This window comes from Pan troglodytes, chromosome Y (genome assembly GCF_028858775.2).
Source record: "Pan troglodytes isolate AG18354 chromosome Y, NHGRI_mPanTro3-v2.0_pri, whole genome shotgun sequence".
Lineage (NCBI taxonomy): Eukaryota > Metazoa > Chordata > Mammalia > Primates > Hominidae > Pan > Pan troglodytes.
The window spans coordinates 34,012,400-34,030,632 of NC_072422.2; the positions used below are offsets into that span (position 1 = coordinate 34,012,400).

The 18,233-nt window shown below is 49.4% G+C and overlaps 1 protein-coding gene across 6 annotated transcripts in view; it reads left to right on the forward strand.

Moving 5' to 3' along the window:
* The window catches only part of DHRSX (dehydrogenase/reductase X-linked), a 347,670-nt gene that overhangs the window by 250,650 nt on the left and 78,787 nt on the right, over nucleotides 1–18,233 (forward strand). For all 6 annotated transcript variants that reach the window (XM_063805050.1, XM_054677222.2, XM_063805051.1 and 3 more), the window contains one exon: nucleotides 7,192–7,399. In XM_063805050.1, the coding sequence (XP_063661120.1) occupies nucleotides 7,192–7,399 (208 nt within the window). The remainder of the gene's footprint in view (nucleotides 1–7,191; nucleotides 7,400–18,233) is intronic.

Sequence of the window (18,233 nt, forward strand, 5' to 3'; positions counted from 1 at the left end):
AGAATCGCTTGAACCCAGGAGGCAGAGGTTGCAGTGAGCCGACATCACAACACTGCACTCCAGTCTGGGTGACACAGCAAGAGTTTACCTCAAAATAATAATAATAAAATAGGAATAAACGTAATTACTCAGTAGCTCACTAACGATGAATTATCAGCATCCAGGGTCCCTGCGCGTGGCTGCTGCATTCACCACGGCGCAGGAATTCGCACGCAGCTTCCCCGCCAGGCGAGTCCCTAGCACGGCTCGGATTCATCTGGAGCACAGGTCACCACCTGCCTGCACAGAAGCACTGTCCCCTCTGCTCTTGCGAAAGATACCTTCCCCAACGATGCTGTTGTCACCAAGAATTTGCTCAGAGCTGCAAGCCATTATCCTAAGAGAACCAGCACAGAAACAGAAAACCAAATACTGCATGTTCTGACTTATACCTGGAAGGTACACAGCGGGTACTCATGGACACAAAGATGGGAAGAGCAGAAACTCTTGACTGCTAGAAGGTAGGGGGAGGGAGGCAGGGGATGAAAAACCACCTGTTGGGTACTGTGGCCATTTCCTGGGTGACAGATTCACTCACAGCCCCACCCTCAGTCTCTAATGTGTATTCCTCTATTCCGTATGCCCCTTCAATGCCAGAAGCATACCCAGAGCTTAGCGCCCACTTACAAGTGAGAACGTGTATTTGCTTTTCTGTTCTTGAGTGACTCCATGTAGGATAATAACCTCCAGTTCTATCCAAGTTACTGCCAATGACACGATTCCATTCTTTTTAATGGCTTAGTATTCCATTCCATTTTCTTTATCCAGTACTCCACGGAGGGGTACTTAGGTTGATTCCGTATGTTTGCAATTGTGAGTTGTGCTGCAAGAAACAGACAGGTGCAGGTATTTTGTTTTGTATTGTTTTGTTTGATTATTTTATTTATTTATTTATTTTTGAGATGGAGTCTTGCTCTGTCACCCGGGCTGGAGTGCAGTGGTGCGATCTCGGCTCACTGCAACCTCCACCTCCTGGGTTCAAGCAATTCTGGGGTTTCTCCATGTTGCCCAGGCTGCTCTCGAACTCCTGACCTCAGGTGATCTGCCCGCCTTGGTCTCCCAAAGTGCTGGGATGACAGGCGTGAACCAGCATGCCTGGCCTGCAGGTGTCTTTTGGATATAAGGACTTCTTTTCCTTTGGGTAGATACCCAGGAGTGGGATTGCTGGATCGAACAAATGATCTGCTTTTAGTTCTTTGAGAGGAACATCCGTGCTGTTTTCTATACAGCTTGTATGAATTCACTTTCTTTCGGGGCACAGGAATTTAGGCAGTTCTGCCTGGGGGTCTCCTGTGGGGCTGCAGCTGGGGCTGACTTTATCTGAAGGCTTGACCAGGTTGGATGTCCAGGATAGCTTTCTTTGGTGGCGGGAAGCTGGTACGGCCTGTCACCTGGGCTTAGCTGGGAGGGCCAACAAGAACAGGTACCTGGGGCCTCTCCAGCATGTCAGGCTGAAGGTGCTCAGCCTTTTTAAACCAAAGCTGGCTCCTCCCGGACTCAGCATTCCCAAGAACCAAGCAGGGGCCACGTGACCTTACTGACCCGACTTTGGAAGTCACACAGTGTTTACACCACTGTGGCGTTCTACAAAAGAATTAACAAGAAAGTTAATGAGCATGGCCGAGATTCAAGGGAAGGGGCATAGACTCTAGCTCCCAAGGAGACGAGTGTCAAAAGAATTTGCAGGCCCGCTTTACAGCCCCCTGAAGCTGCCTTTCAAAACCATGCATGCATAAGCCAGGTGTTCATGATAAGCTCGTCTCTCCTAAGCTGGGAATGTATGACACTTCAGGCACGGATTGAGCTGTGTGTCCAGATTCTTCACATCAAATAAAATATGAGGAAAATGGCATCGTGAAAAAGATGTTTATAGTTCATCAAAATGCAAAGCTTCCCGTCCACCCACAGCAACCTATTCTGGTGTTTTTGTTTTTTTGTTGTTGGTTTTTGTTTGTTTGTTTTTGAGACAAAAATCAACTTAGGTTGATTCCGTATGTTTGCAGTTTGTGAGTTGTGCTGCAAGAAACAGACAGGTGCAGGTATGTTTTTTTGTTTCATTTTGTCTCACTCTTTCCCCCAGGCTGGAGTGCAGTGGTGTGATCTCGGCTCACTGCAACCTCTGCCTCCCAGGTTCAAGCGATTCTCCTGCCTCAGCCTCCCAAGTAGCTGGGATTACAGGCATGCACCACCACGCCCGGCTAATTTTGTATTTTTAGTAGAGACAAGGTTTCTCCATGTTGGCCAAGCTGGTCTCGAACTCCTGACCTGAACTGATCTGCCAGCTTCGCCCTCTGAAAGTGCTGGGAGGATTACAGGCATGACCCACCGGGCCGGGCTTTTTTTCTGGATAACTCCTGAGGTGAATTCTGACATACTTCTCAGAAGTGTTTTGTTAGATGGGCTTTGAGGACTGTAGGAGTGTTGAATGTTTAATACACATGTGTCTTGTGACTGATTGATACTGGACCCTGATTGATATTGGATCCCTCCCAGTTGGTTTATACTCCTGATGTTTTACAGGCATACGCTCAGGGAATAAATTCTCTGTATCCTGGAAGTTTTTTTGAAAGCTAGATATTCACGTAGGAGGGGGAAGCACTGAGTCTGGCTGGAAAGTGTGTGCAGGTGAGAAGCAAGGACTGCACCTGAACAGTCTGCTCATTTCTCCCTGAGGATTTCAGCAGGCCACAGGCCTGGAATGGCATGGTGGTGCCTCTCCCCTGCCACCATTCTCTGTGAGAGTGTGTCCAGAATTTATTCCTTCTTGTGGGTTCTTGGTCTCGCTGACTTCAAGAATGAAGCCGCAGACCCTCGCGCTGAGTGTTAGGGCTTTTAAAGATGGTGCGTCCCGAGTTTGTTCCTTCAGATGTTCAGATGTGCCTGCAGTTTCTTCCTTCTGGTGGGTTCGCGGACTCGCTGACTTCAGGAGTGAAGCTGCGGATCTTGGCAGTGAGTCTTACAGCTCATACAGGTAGTGCAGACCCAAAGAGTGAGCAGCAGCAAGATTTATGGTGAAGAGTGAAACAACAAAGTTTCCACAACGTGGAAGGGGACACAAGCTGGCTCAGGTGGCCAGCTTTTATTCCCTTATTTGGCCCCGCCCACATCCTGCTGATTGGTCCATTTTACAGAGCGCTGATTGGTCCATTTTACAGAGCGCTGATTGGTCCATTTTACAGAGCGCTGATTGGTCCATTTTATAGAGCACTGATTGGTCCATTTTACAGAGCACTGATTGGTCCATTTTACAGACTGCTGAATGGTCCATTTTAGAGTGCTGATTGGTGCCTTTACAATTCTTTAGCTAGACAAAAGTTCTCCAAGTCTCCACTCGACCCAGGAAGTCCGGGTGGCTTCACGTCTCAAAAGCAGCAGACCTCCGTCCACGTTTATTTTTTATTTCCCCCTTGCTGTACCCAAAGCACTATAACCGCACTGTGGCGGCTACAGCCAGAATAAGACGTTGGTTTCTCCTCAAGGACCTCACAATTGTCAAGCCTCCACTGGGGCCAGGGACGTGTAGAGCCGCGGGACCCACTGCTGAGTCTTCCGTGGGCCCTCCGTGCAATGGGGCATCCAGTGCGGCCTGTGCATCCACAGTTTTGAAAGGCGGGTTGGACAGGCTGTAAAACAGGCCTGCAAATTCTTTTCACACTCGTCTCTTCGGGAGCTGGAGTCCCTGCTCCGTCTCTTGAATCTCGGCTGTCCTCATTAACTGTCTCGTAATTCCTAGAGTGGGGCAGTGGTCACAACTCTGTAGGAGTTCCAAAGTTGGGTCGATAAGGCCACGTGGCTCCTGCTTGGTTCTTTGGGAATGCTGAGCCCGCGAGGAGCCAGCTTTGGTTTTGAGTGTTCATAAAGTACAACTGGAAAGACTGTGTACACAAACACAGGCAGGTACACAAATGCACACACATCAAAAATTTATAGGGAAATGGGTCCCTGTACCGAGGCACAAATAACATACGGATATTACAGTACACACAGAAGCAAGCACATATACAAATGCATGTACCTCAAAAAATGTATACACCTACGGATACATCTCTACATACACAAACACATAGAGAAATGCGAGACCTACATATATGTATAGATAGCTCCATATAAAATACACACAAACACAAGCACGTGTACAAATGCATATGCATAGAAAAAGATGTACGCTATGCAGATGTACATATACATACACAAATACATAGAGAAATGCTAGACCTATAGATATATACATATCTCCATATAAAATACACACACGGCCGGGTGCAGTGTCTCACGCCTGTAATCCCAGCACTTAGGGAGGCCGAGGTGGGCGGATCCCCTGAGGTCAGGAGTTTGAGAGCAGCCTGGCCAACATGGCAAAACCCCGTCTCTACTGAAAATACAGAAAAATTTAGCCAAGTGTGGTGGCGGGTGCCTGTAATCCCAGCTACTCGGGAGGCTAAGGCAGGAAAATTGCTTGAACCTGAGAGGCAGAGGTTGCAGTGAGGCGAGACTGCCTCATTGCATTCCAGCCTGGACTACAAGAGTGAAACTCCTTCTCAAAAATAAATAAATACATATAAAATACACACACACACATACAAGCACATAAATGAATGCATGTACCTAGGAAAATGTATTCATGTACAGATACACGTATACATATACAAATATGTAGAGAAATGCTAGGCCTATATATATGTAGATATCTCCATATAAAATACACACAAATACAAGCACATATACAAATACATGTACATATAAAAAATGTGTGCGCTTGCAGATGCATGTATACATGTACAAATACACAGAGAAATGCTAGACCTCTATATATTTGTGTGTAGATATAAAATACATACACACTAATACAAGCACATATACAAATGCATATGCATAGGAAAATATGTACACATGCAGATATACATATACAAATACATAGACAAATGCTAGACCTACATATATGTATAGATAGCTCCATATAAAATACACACAAGCACATATACAAATGCATATGCATAGAAAGATATGTACACATGCAGATGCAAACACATATATATACAAATGCAGAAATAGATCTACAAATATCAATATAGCTCCATATTGAAATACATCTTTGAACACAAACGTGTCCATATGCAAATGGATAGGTGTGTGTGTGTATTAATCATACACCTCAAATGCATTTGCAAATGCAAACGTGCACAAATGCAAAAGCTATGGGATTCCACAGATGAATCAAAATGCATATTCATGTGTGCAATACACGTAGATGTTCCAATGTACAAATAATGACAAATGCTGTGTGTTTGTAGGTGTATGAACACATGCAAATACTTGCGATTGTACAATTCCAAATAGAAACATATAATATATACATACACTATATGCAGATACACATGCAAAGATGTAAATGTGTGTGGACATGTATATACATGTGAATAAATGTGTACACATGCAAACTCATGCACATGTGCATACAACATATATGTAAAAGAAAATATGCACAAATTTATAGGCATTTGAAAATGAATCTATGCATGTAAAGACGTGAACACATATGTACATGCTAACATATATCTCTATAGGCATATATCTTTGAATTATGCATACATGCAGTTATATACCCAAGTGTATAGCTATATAAACACATTTATAAATGCGTATGCATATATGTATATGAATAGACGTGCCTGTATTTGCGTTACGTGTAGATAGATACAGAATTCCAGGTACATATATAACATGCCTATGTATACACATCTACGTTATCCATGTACATACAAATACATATCTACATTGGCATTAATATCCAAGCAAACTGGTCTGCTCTAAGTACAAGGCAGTATGGTTCGTGCGTGTTTCTAGGACAAGTCACCTTTGAGATCAGGCCTCCACAGCAAGGACTTCAGGGCAGGCGCTCAGCCGGGCTTGGCCTGACAGGGGTGGGGGTGTTCTGTGTCTGGCAGATAGAACGTGTCAAGCACAGAACCTGCGGTGATGATGATGTCTATAGAATGATGACCGACAGGGCTGCCCTGTGGTCTAGGGGTGAGGACAGGCCATGTTTATACTGAGGTCAGCATTTCTCAAAGGATACCTGAGCAGTTTGTTTGTGGGATACTCAGTGAAGAGGGGGTGCCATAGCAGCTATACTTGTCCAGAATTCTGGGGGGAGACAGGATCTCTGTTGCCCAGGCCGGGGTGCAGTAGCACAATCTCGGCTCACAGCAACCTCCACCTCTTGGGCTCAAACAATCCTCCCGCCTCAACCTCCCCGAGTAGCTGGGACTACAGGCACGCACCACCACACCCACTAATTTTTTGTATTTTTGGTAAAGATGGAGTTTCACTGTGGTGCACAGCCTGGTCTCGAACTCCTGACATCAAGCAGTCTGCCCTACTCACCTACCCAAAGCCTTGGATTACATGTATGAGCCACTGCACCCAGCCACCCAGAATCATTAATTGTCCAGGGGACTCTGTTTGGTGACTTGGATGATTCTCACTCTCTTGTGTGTGTTGCTGTGTTATCATTGTGGTTATTATTTTTCTTTTCCTTTTTTTTTTCTTTTTTTTGAGATGGAGTCTCGCTCTGTCACCAGGCTGGAGTGCAGTTGCATGATCTCAGCTCACTGCAACCTCCGCCTCCCAGGTTCAAGCGATTCTCCTGCCTCAGCCTCCTGAGTAGCTGGAACTACAGAACCCTGCCACCAAACCTGGCTAATTTTTGTATTTTTACTAGAGACAAGGGTTTCACCATGTTGGGCAGGCTGGTCTTGAAGTCCTGACCTCAGGTGATCCGCCCGCCTTGGCCTCCCAAAGTGCTGGGATGACAGGCATGAACTTCTGACCTCAGGTGATCCACCTGCCTCAGCCTCCCAAAGTGCTGGGATGACAGGCGTGAGCCACCGCGCCCAGCCTGTGGTTATTATTTTTTAAACTCAAGGCACAGAGATGCAGAGACAGAAGGCAGGAAGGGACTTCAGTGATCTTCTAGAATCTTCTCCATCACACCTAAAGCAGGAAACAGAGGCCTAGGAGGAAGACATGGCCGCCACCTCTACACCCCACCCTCCGATGTCCTGGGCCATTTGCGCATCTGGGGAATCCATCTGTGAGATTTCTCCACTGTCTTCCCCAGTCTAACTCCTTCTGATATTCTCTTTTGTCCAGCTGGGGTGATGATGGTCCCTCAGAGGAAAACCAGAGATGGATTCGAAGAACATTTCGGCCTGAACTACCTAGGGCACTTCCTGCTGACCAACCTTCTCGTGGATACGCTGAAAGAGTCTGGGTCCCCTGGCCACAGCGCGAGGGTGGTCACCGTCTCCTCTGCCACCCATTACGTCGCTGAGCTGAACATGGACGACCTTCAGAGCAGGTGGGTGCACCCTGTGAATAATCATAACAGCATCTCAGGTGGGTTAAAGGTTATTCATCTCCCTCTGTCTGTGGGGTGTGGCGCTCCCTGCATCTGCTGGACGCTGGTGCTCTGGGAACAGTGCTCCCTGCGTCTGCCGAGCACTGGTGCTCTGGGGACAGTGCTACCTGCGTCTGCCGGACACTGGTGCTCTGGGGAGAGTGCTCCCTGCGTCTGCCGAGCACTGGTGCTCTGGGGACAGTGCTCCCTGCATCTGCCGAGCACTGGTGCTCTGGGGACAGTGCTCCCTGCGTCTACTGAGCACTGGTGCTCTGGGGACAGTGCTCCCTGTGTCTGCCGAGCATTGTTGCTCTGGGGACAGTGCTCCCTGTGTCTGCTGGACCCTGGTGCTCTGGGGACAGTGCTCCCTGCGTCTGCAAAGCACTGGTGCTCTGGGGACAGTGCTCCCTGCGTCTGCCGAGCACTGGTGCTCTGGGAACAGTGCTCCCTGCGTCTGCCGAGCACTGGTGCTCTGGGGACAGTGCTACCTGCGTCTGCTGGACACTGGTGCTCTGGGGAGAGTGCTCCCTGCGTCTGCCGAGCACTGGTGCTCTGGGGACAGTGCTCCCTGTGTCTGCCGAGCATTGTTGCTCTGGGGACAGTGCTCCCTGTGTCTGCTGGACCCTGGTGCTCTGGGGACAGTGCTCCCTGCGTCTGCCAAGCACTGGTGCTCTGGGGACAGTGCTCCCTGCGTCTGCTGGACACTGGTGCTCCCCGCATCTGCTGAGCATTGGTGCTCTAGGGACAGTGCTCCCTGCGTCTGCTGGACACTGGTGCTCTGGGGACAGTGCTCCCTGCGTCTGCTGGACACTGGTGCTCTGGGGACACTGCTCCCTATGTCTGCTAAGCACTGGTGCTCTGGGGACAGTGCTCCCTGCATCTGCTGAGCACTGGTGCTCTGGGGACAGTGCTCCCTGCGTCTACTGAGCACTGGTGCTTCCTCCATCTGCTGGGCACAGGTGCTCTGGCTATGGTGCTCCCTGGAGTCTGCTGGGCATGGGTGCTCTGGGCACAGTGCCCCCTGCATTTGCTGCACATTGGTGCTCAGGGCATAGTGCTCCCTGCGTGCGCTTGGCACAGGTGCTCTGGGTACAGTGCTCCCTGCATCTGCTGGGCATGGGTGCTCTGAGAACGGTGCTCCTTGCATCTCCTGAGCATTGTGCTCTGGGCACGGTGCTCCCTGTATGTGCTGAGCACAGGTGCTCTGGGTACGGTGCTCCCTGTGTCTGCTGGGCACAGGTGCTCTGGGCACACTGCTCTCTGTGTCTACTGGGCACACGTGCCCTGGAAATGGTGCTCCCTGGATCTGCTGGGCACAGATGTTCTGGGCACGATGCTCCCTGCATCTGCTGGGCATGGTCCTCTGGGAACAGTGCTCCCTGCATCTGGTGGGCACTGGTGCTCTGGGCACGGTGCTCCCTGAGTCTGCTGGGTAGAGGTGCTCTGGGCACGGTGCTCCCTGAGTCTGCTGGACACAGGTGCTCTGGGCACGGTGCTCCCTGTGTCTGCTGGGCACACGTGCTCTGGAAATGGTGCTCCCTGGATCTTCTGGGCACAGGTGCTCTGGGCATGGTGCTCCCTGCATATGCTAGGCACTGGTGCTCTGGGTGCGGTGCTCCCTGCATGTGCTGGGCATGGTCCTCTGGGAACAGTGCTCCCTGCATCTGCTGGGCACTGGTGCTCTGATTGCGGTGCTCCCTGCATCTGCTGGGCACTGGTGCTTTGGGCATGGTGCTCTCTGCGTCTGCTGGACACAGGTGCTCTGGGCACACTGCTACCTGTGTCTGCTGGGCACGTGTGCTCTGGAAATGGTGCTCCCTGCATCTGCTGGGCACAGGTGCTCCTGGCGCTGTGCTGTGGGATATGTACATCCCCAGCCATTTGCTGTCCTTGGGCAACTTAGCAATGTGCCATGGTATTGTTACTTCATTTTTTAGAAGGGACAAGAAACACAGAGGTCAGACATAGAAAAGGAAAATGCATCTATTTAAACCTTCTCTTGTGCCCCCATGGGAATGTCAAGCACTACATCTGCAGGCAGCATTGGTGTGGACTCCTGTCAACACGCAATGTACTGTCTGTCCATCAGCAGGTCTCTCTTGTGAATTCCTCCTAACCCCGCCTTAAGGATAAAAACGATTCCTCTGTGGGAATAATCATCTTAGTTTGTTTAAGCTGATATAAGAAAAAATCCAGCAGGCCGGGTGTGGTGGCTCACGCCTGTCATCCCAGCACTTTGGGAGGCTGAGGCAGGTAGATCACGAGGTCAGGAGATTGAGACCATCCTGACCAACATGGTGAAACCCCATCTCTATTAAAAATACAAAATTAGCCGGGCGTGGTGGTGGACGCCTGTCATCCCAGCTACTCGGGAGGCTGAGGCAGGAGAATCGCTTGAACCCGGGAGGCGGAGGTTGTGGTGAGCCAAGATCACGCCACTGCACTCCAGCCTGAGTAACAACAGCAAAACTCCGTCTCAAAAAAAAGAAAAAGAAAGAAAAATTCCATAGTTTGGGTGGCTTATAAATAATACACATTTATGTCTCACGGTTCTGGAGGCTGGAAGTCCGAGATCAAAGTGTGCCAGGGTCTGGCAAGAACCCGCTTCCTGGTTCACATATGGCACCTTCTCACTGTGTCGTCAGGCAGTGGAAGGGGCAAGGGAGCTCCCTGGGGTCCCCTTTATAAGGGCACTGATTCCATACTTGAGTCTCCCCCATCGTGACCTCATCACCTCCCAAGGGCCTCACCTCCTAACACCATCTCACAGGGGATGAGGATTTCCATGTAGGAATTTGGAGACAGACACAGTCAGAGCACACAGTCGGACTCGCCTATGAATTTCTCTGCAGCCCTAAGATCACAAAGCGTTAATGCCACACTCGGAAAGAACTGGCTGCTTGGCTGTGCCAGCATCAGATTTTGGGGCCAGCCTCTGTAATGTACAGCAGGGTGGGCGCCCTCCCCACCCCCAGGCCCTGGAGTACCCTCAGGACTACGAGGAGGGTGAGCCCAGGGACACAGGCCCTGCCAGCTCCTAACAGTTTGCATTTCCCTGCACAGCGAGGGGCAGGATGTAACGAAGGGAGGGCCGTGGGGGCCTCCTAGGATACCTTGGCCCATCTGTTTTGTCGAATTGAGCTCCTGTGTCTGTGAGCCTCTCTGCTGAAGGGTGTGGGATGAGGGAGTCGGCCTCGATGGGATCCTGCATGAAGTGTGAACCTGCCGGTTGTGGGAGGGAAGGAGCGAGGCTGGCCAGGACTTCATCTTCTCCGGGCAGCTGAGGAAGCACCGGGCTGTGCAGGGAAGGGCGGGTGAGAGGAATGCAGGGAGAGCAGGGCCTGTGGCCGGGAGGGGCTGCTTCTCCTTCATGGTGCCCTGAGGAAGCAAGGGCATGTGTGCGTGCCTGTGTGTACAGCTGAGATGTGTGTGCCAATGTGCACAGGTGAGGTGTGTACCAGTATGCACAGGTGAGGTGCATGCGTGCCCATATGCACAGGTGAGGTGTGTGTACCTGTGGGCACAGATGAGGTCTTTGTGCCCGTGGGCACACGTGAGATGTGCATGCCCGTGTACACAGGTGAGGTGCGTGCCAGTGTGCACAGATAAGGTGCGTGAGTGCTCGTGTGCATAGGTGAGTCATGTGCGTGCCAGTGTGCACAGGTGACGTGTGTATGCTGGCTGGGGCATTTCCTGTTTTCAGACCCATGCATGACAGCACCCAGAGGAAGAAATACGTGTTTCTCAGGCTTCTTCTCAGCTCAGGGCTCACTGCAGGATTGTGTAGCCCTCCTGCCTCGGGCTCCATGCTGAAGGGTTTGCCTGGACCCACTGGCAAGAACAGCCCTGCCATGACTGGCTTCCCTAACTCCAGGCCTAAGGCTGGGCTGGGCGTGTGGGGGCCAGCCTTCCCTGATGCCCACTCGGGGCTCCACACACGGAGCCTGCTGTATGAGAGGGCCTGGGAGAAGGGAGGAGGGAACGAGGAGTCTTGGCACGGCCAGCAGCACTTGCTGCAGACACGACTCACTGAGCAAGGCAAGGCATGGGTTGGGGAACCTGGGGAATGTGAGCTGCTTGGCAGGCATTACCGCTCGCCAAAGACACACAGGAACACCCCTTCCTCGTACAGCACTGGTGGAGGGCCGCCTGTCTGTTATTCTGAGAGCTCACTTTGGGGTTGATACTGTTGATCAAAGCAATCTCTGTTTTATTTACTCATTTTTTTTTTTTTTTTTTTTGAGATGGAGTGTCACTCTGTCTCCCAGGCTGGAGTGCAGTGGTGTGATCTCGGCTCACTGCAACCTCCGCCTCCCGGGTTCAAGCAATTCTTCTGCCTCAGACTCCCAAGCAGCTGGGACTACAGGCACCCGCCACCACGTCCGGTTGATTTTTGTATTTTTAGTAGAGACATGATTTTGCCACATTGGCCAGGCTGGTCTCGAACTCCTGACCTCAGGTAATCCTCCCATGTCGGCCTCCCAAAGTGCGTGGATTACAGGCATGAGCCACCGTGCCCGGCCACGATCTCTGTTTTGAATAATGAAGATAAGCAGATCACATCCAGAACAACCCCACCCGACAGAAATGACAGCTACTTCCTAGAGACTTTAGGTGCTACAGAGCAGATTCATGCGCTTAATAAGAATTGAGCCTCATTATCACCTAAGAAAGCTGAGGAAGCACATATTACCCAGTGCAATTAACAAGAGAGTTTTTATTCCTATAAAAACACATATTAAAGAAAGGCTTTGACGGTATTGCTTATATGCCATTAACTATTATTTTATTTTATTTTTTGAAAGAGACAAGTGTCACTCTGTTGCCCAGGCTGGAGTGCAGTGGTGCTATCTGGGCTCACTGCAACCTCCGCCTCCCGGGTTCCAATGATTCTCCCACCTCAGCCTCCCGAGTAGCTGGGATTACAGGCACGCACCACCACACCCAGCTAATTTTTGTATTTTTAGTAGAAACAGGGCTTCACCATGTTGGCCAGGCTGTAATCAAACTCCTGACCTCAAGTGATCTGCCTGCCTTGACCTCACAAAGTGCTGGGATTACAGGCATGAGCCACCCCACCCGACCACCATTAACTCTTATCTGAAGAGTTATGTCCACATCCTGACTCCAAATACGTATAACTGAGACCTAATTTAGAAAGAGGTCTTTGCAGATGGAATTAAGTGAAGATGAGATGATTAGGGTAGACCCTTGATCCAATATGATGGGTGGCCTTACAAGAAGTAGAAAATGCCTGGGCACACTGGCTCATGCCTGTCATCCCAGCACTTTGGGAGGCCAAGGTGAGCGGATCACCTGAGGTCAGGAGTTCGAGACCAGCCTGACCAATATGATGAAACCCTGGCTCTAGTAAAAATACAAAAAATTAGCTGGACGTGGTACGGCGCGCCTGTAATCCCAGGTACTCGGGAGGCTGAGGCAGGAGAATTCCTTGAACCTGGGAGGTGGAGATTGCAGCGAGCCAAGATCGTGTCATCGCACTCCAGCCTGGGCAACAAGAGCGAAACTCTGTCTCAAAAAAAAAAAAAAAAGAAGTAGAAAATTTGGAGACAGAGACACAGAGAAGGCCACATGGAGATGGAGGCAGAGACTAGAGTGATGAGGCCATACACCCAGGGATGCCTGGAGCCCCCAGGAGCTGGGAGAGGCAGGAAGGACCCTCCCCTCCACCCTCACAGATACCCCAGAGTAACATTCAATCAAACATCTAGGCGCCCCATGATCCAGTCAGGTTAACACATAATATTAACTATTCTGACCCCACTCTACATATAAGAAGGGCCCTAAATGGAATGACAGGTGTTCTTGGAAAGAGACAGAAGAGGAGACACAGACACAGAGGAGAAGGCCACGTGGAGACGGAGGCAGAGACTGGAGTGATGCAGCCACAGGGTCAGGGATGCCCGGAGCCCCAGGAGCTGGGAGAGGCAGGAAGGACCCTCCCCTAGAGCCTCTGGAGGGAACTGGATACAATTATAGTGGATTGAATGGTGGTTCACAGAAAGATCTGTCCACATCCCAAAGCCCAGAACCTAGAATGAGACCTTATTTGAAAATAAAGAACTTTGCAGGTGTAATTAGTTAGAGATCTAGAGATGGGATCATCCTGGAGTAGGGTAGGTCCTAAATCCACTGACAGGTGTCCTTCTAAGAGACAGAAGAGGAGACACAGACACAGAGGAGAAGGACATGTGGAGACGGAGGCAGAGACTGGAGTGATCTGACCACGGGGTCAGGGATGCCCCGAGCCCCCAGAAGCTGGGAAAGGCAGGAAGGGTTCCTGCCCTAGAAGACCGTCCAGAGAGAGCACGACCCTGTCCACTCCTGAATTTCAGACTTCTGGTCTCCAGAAGGTATCCATTCACTGGATGAATTTCTGTGACTTTGAACCATCCCGTCTGTGCTCATTTGTTTGGACAATCCCAGGAAAGTAATACAGACTGCAAAGCAGATCAAGGAACTTCAAAGTCAAAGCGCTTGAGAGCCAGAGCCAGCTCAGAGCCGGCTCTAACATTTTTTGTTTATTTATTTGTATTGTATTGTTTTTATTTTAATTTATTTTATATATCTATATATCTATATCTATATCTATATATCTATATATCTATCTATATCTATATCTATCTATATCTATCTATATATCTATATATCTATATCTATCTATATATACATTTTTTTGAGACGGAGTCTTGCTCTGTCGCCCAGGCTGCAATGCAGCGGTGCAGTGGTGCGATCTCGGCTCACTGCAACCTCTACCTCCTGGGTTCAAGCGATTCTCCTGCCTCAGCCTCCTGAGTAGCTGGGATTACAGGCATGCGCCATCACGCCCAGATAATTTTTATATTTTTAGTAGAGACGGGGGTTCACCATGTCGGCCAGGATGATCTCCATCTCCTGACCTCGTGATCCTCTCGCCTCGGCCTCCCAAAATGCTGGGATTACAGGCGTGAGCCACCGCACCCAGCCACTTCCCCCTATTTTTTCGAGACTTACAATTCAACTTACACTGCTTTTCTTTTCCTGTTCTCCTCTTTTGCTTCACCAGTTTGATTATGTAAAATGAATATTGATGACAGGCATTCACCTGAGCCATGTTTCATTTCTGCATGATTCCTCTGCAGGGGATAATGAGAGTGTTAACAGATGCCTCCTCTGAGCTTTCTGGAAACTGTTCTTTGTTGACGGCACTGACTCTTTCCAAATAGGCCCCTTTTTCATCGTTCATAGCTTAGGAGTGATCTCTTAAAGGAGAGAACATTGCTTTGCTGGGGCTGCCATAATAAAATACCACGGACCTAGTGGCTTAAACAGCAGACATTGATCCTCCCACAGTCCTGGAGGCTGGAGGTCCCAGATCAAGGTGTGGGCGTGGCTGACTCCTCCTGAGGCCTCTCTCCTTGGGTTGTAGACACCGTCTTCTCCCTGTGTCCTCACAGGATCATGCCTCTGTGTGTGTCTGTGTCCTCATCTCCTCCTCTTATGAGGTGTCTTAGCCCATTTCAGGCTGCTATCACAGAATACCATAGACTGGGTAGATTATAAACAACAGACATTATTCTCTCACAGTCCTGGACGCTAGAAGTTTGAGATCCACGTATGGGCAGGGCTGGTTCCTCCTGAGGCCTCTCTCCTAGACTTGTAGACGCCGTCTTCTCCCTGTGTCCTCACAGGGTCATCCCTTTGTGTGTGTCTGTGTCCTCATCTCCTCTTCTTATGCAATGCCTTACTCCGTCTCAGGCTGCTATCACAGAATACCATAGACTGTGTAGCTTATAACAGCAGACATTGATTCTTCCACAGTCCTGGAGGCTGGGAGTCTGAGATCAAGGTGTGAGCAGGGCTGGTTCCTCCTCAGGCCTCTCTCCTGGGCTTGGAGATGTCATCATCGCCCTGTGTCCTCACTTGGTTGTCCCTCTGTGTGTGTCTGTGTCCTCATCTCCTCTTATAACGACCTCAGTCCTATTGGATCAGTACCTACCCTAGTGACCTCATTTTACCTGAATCGCATCTTTAAAGACCCCATCTCCGGCCGGGCATGGTGGCTCATGCCTGTAATCCCAGCACTTTGGGAGGCTGAGGCGGGTGGATCACCTGAGGTCAGGAGTTCAAGACCAGCCTGGACAACACGGTGAAACCCCGTCTCTACTTTAAAAATACAAAATTAGCCAAGCGCCATGGCAGGTGCCTATGACCCCAGCTACTGGGGAGGCTGAGGCAGGAGAATCGCTTGAACCCGGGAGGCGGAGGTTGCAGTGAGCCAAGATTGCACCATTGCACTCCAGCCTTGGTGACAAGACCGAAACTCTGTCTCAAAAAATAAATAAAAGGACCCTATCTCCAAATAAGGTCATCTTTCTGAGTTCCTCAGAGTTAGAACTTCAGAGGAATCTGGGGAGACATAATTCAGTCCATGAGATATGCCCAGGTCCCCTTGGTAGAATAGAACACGCCTCAGCCAGCGTCTTCTGTATTACCGTAGGAGGAGCCCCTAGATGACCAGATGGTGGTAGGACAGCCAGGTATTCCCAGTCAGGTGCAGTTGCCTGGATGTGTGTTCCCCGAATTATTGTGCATTGGGCCATCTGGCCGACGAACTTCAGCTTCCGTGGTTAGCTCCATCTCCATCTCCCTGATTTTTCTGTTCTTGTGTCACCCCTGCGTCACATATGACTGAAGTTCAGTAAATATATGGTGAGTGGGCCGGGCATGGTGGCTCACGCCTGTCATCCCAGCACTTCAGGAGGCCGAGGCAGGTGGATCACAAGGTCAGGAGTTCAAGACCAGACTGGCCAACATGGAGAAACCCCATCTCTACTAAAAATACAAAAATTAGCTGGGCGTGGGAGTGCACACCTGTAATCCCAGCTACTCGGAAGGCTGAGGCAGGAGAATTGCTTCAACTGGGACTCGAAAGGCGGAGGTTGCAGTGAGCCAAGATCGCACCACTGCACTCCAGCCTGGGCTGCAAAGCAAGATTCTGTCTTAAAAAAGAAAAATAAAAAAGAAATGAAGATGCTCCCATTCTCAGACCATCCTCCAGATCTCCTAAACCCGAAGTTTGGAGAACAGGGGTTGGCAAGGAGAAAGTCTTTGGGGAATTCTGATGCATGCTAAAATATGAGAACCACTTGAATTTAAAATATACTGCTTTTTTTTTGGATGAAATATGTGGTTCTTGGCTTTTGCCTGATATAATCATTGCCAGTAATTAGTGTTAATTGCCAAGATTGATTTACTGGCTTGGAAAATTAGTGTTCTTGTAAAGGAATAAATCACAGTGTTGTAACATATTCCAAAAATCCAAGAGTTTTTACACATGAGAGAACATGTCTCCTCAACTTGGCTGTACCGAATCATCCCCATGGTGAAATAAATTTCAATAGAAAGCACTTTGGGAGGCCGAGGCGGGCGTATCACCTGAGGTCAGGAGTTCAAGACCAGCCTGGTCAACATGGCGAAACCCCGTCTCTACTAAAAATACAAAAGTTAGCCAGGCATGGTGGCATGTGCCTGTAATCTCAGCTACTTTGGAGGCTGAAGCAGGAGAATTGTTTGAACCCGGGAGGTGGAGGTTGCAGTGGGCCAAGATCATGCTACTGCACTCCAGCCCAGCTTGCACTCCAGAGCAAGACTCCCTCTCAAAAAAAGAAAAAAAAGGGCAGGCACAGTGGCTTAAGTCTGTAATCCCAGCACTTTGGGAGGCTGAGAGGGGTGGATCGCAAGGTCAGGAGATCAAGACCATCCTGGCCAACATGGTGAAACCCCGTCTCTACTAAAATATAAAAAATTAGCCAGGCATGGTGGCGTGTCCCTGTAGTCCCAGCTACTGGGGAGGCTGAGGCAGGAGAATTGCTTGAACCGGGGAGGTGGAGGTTGCAATGAGCCGAGATCGCACCACTGCACTCCAGCCTGGAGAGAAAAAAAAAAAAAAAGAGGGACACATACCTTCCAAAAATATTTTCTATTCTTTAAGATTTCTTTCCTGTGAGACCCTTAAATTTGTTTTGTTTTGTTTTATTTTATTTTATTTTATTTTATTTTATTTTATTTTATTTGAGACAGAGTTTCGCTTTTGTCACCCAGGCATCCAGGCTGGAGTGCAGTGGTGCAGTCTCAGCTCACTACAACCTAGGCCTCGTGGGTTCAAGTGATTCTCCTGTCTCAGCCTCCCGGGTAGCTGGGACTACAGGCACCGCCACCATGCCCACCTAATTTTTGTATTTTTTTTTTTGTAGAGCTGGGTTTTCACCATGTTGGTCAGGCTGGTCTCGAACTCCTGACCTCGAATGATCTGCCCACTTTGACTTCCCAATGTGCTGGGATTACAGGCGTGACCCACCGTGCCTGGCCATGATAGATTCTCTACCTATTTAAGAAATTCTTTATTTCACTCTGACGTCCCTCAGTCATGGAGTTGTTATAGGCATGGGCGTGCCTCACTGTGAACATGGCTGTCTTGGTTTGAGTTTCTCAACTTATGTAACTTTGGGTGACTTCTTCATTATTTTATTCCTAACCATGAATTCACATCCCATGAAATCATCCAGTATAGACTAAGTTGTGTAACGTGTTTTGAGTGTGGTATCCCATCTCGATTCGGATTTCACTCAAGGTTTCACATGTTCCCCCTGTGTTCTGAGATATGTGGGACAGCTGACACACTCACTATGTGTCTATGAGCAAAAGTATCAGGGTATTTGGATGCAGCTGGAATTCACAAGATACCTGCAATGTCCTGTGTTGTTTTGGTTGTTTTCTCTTAGCGGAAAAAGTC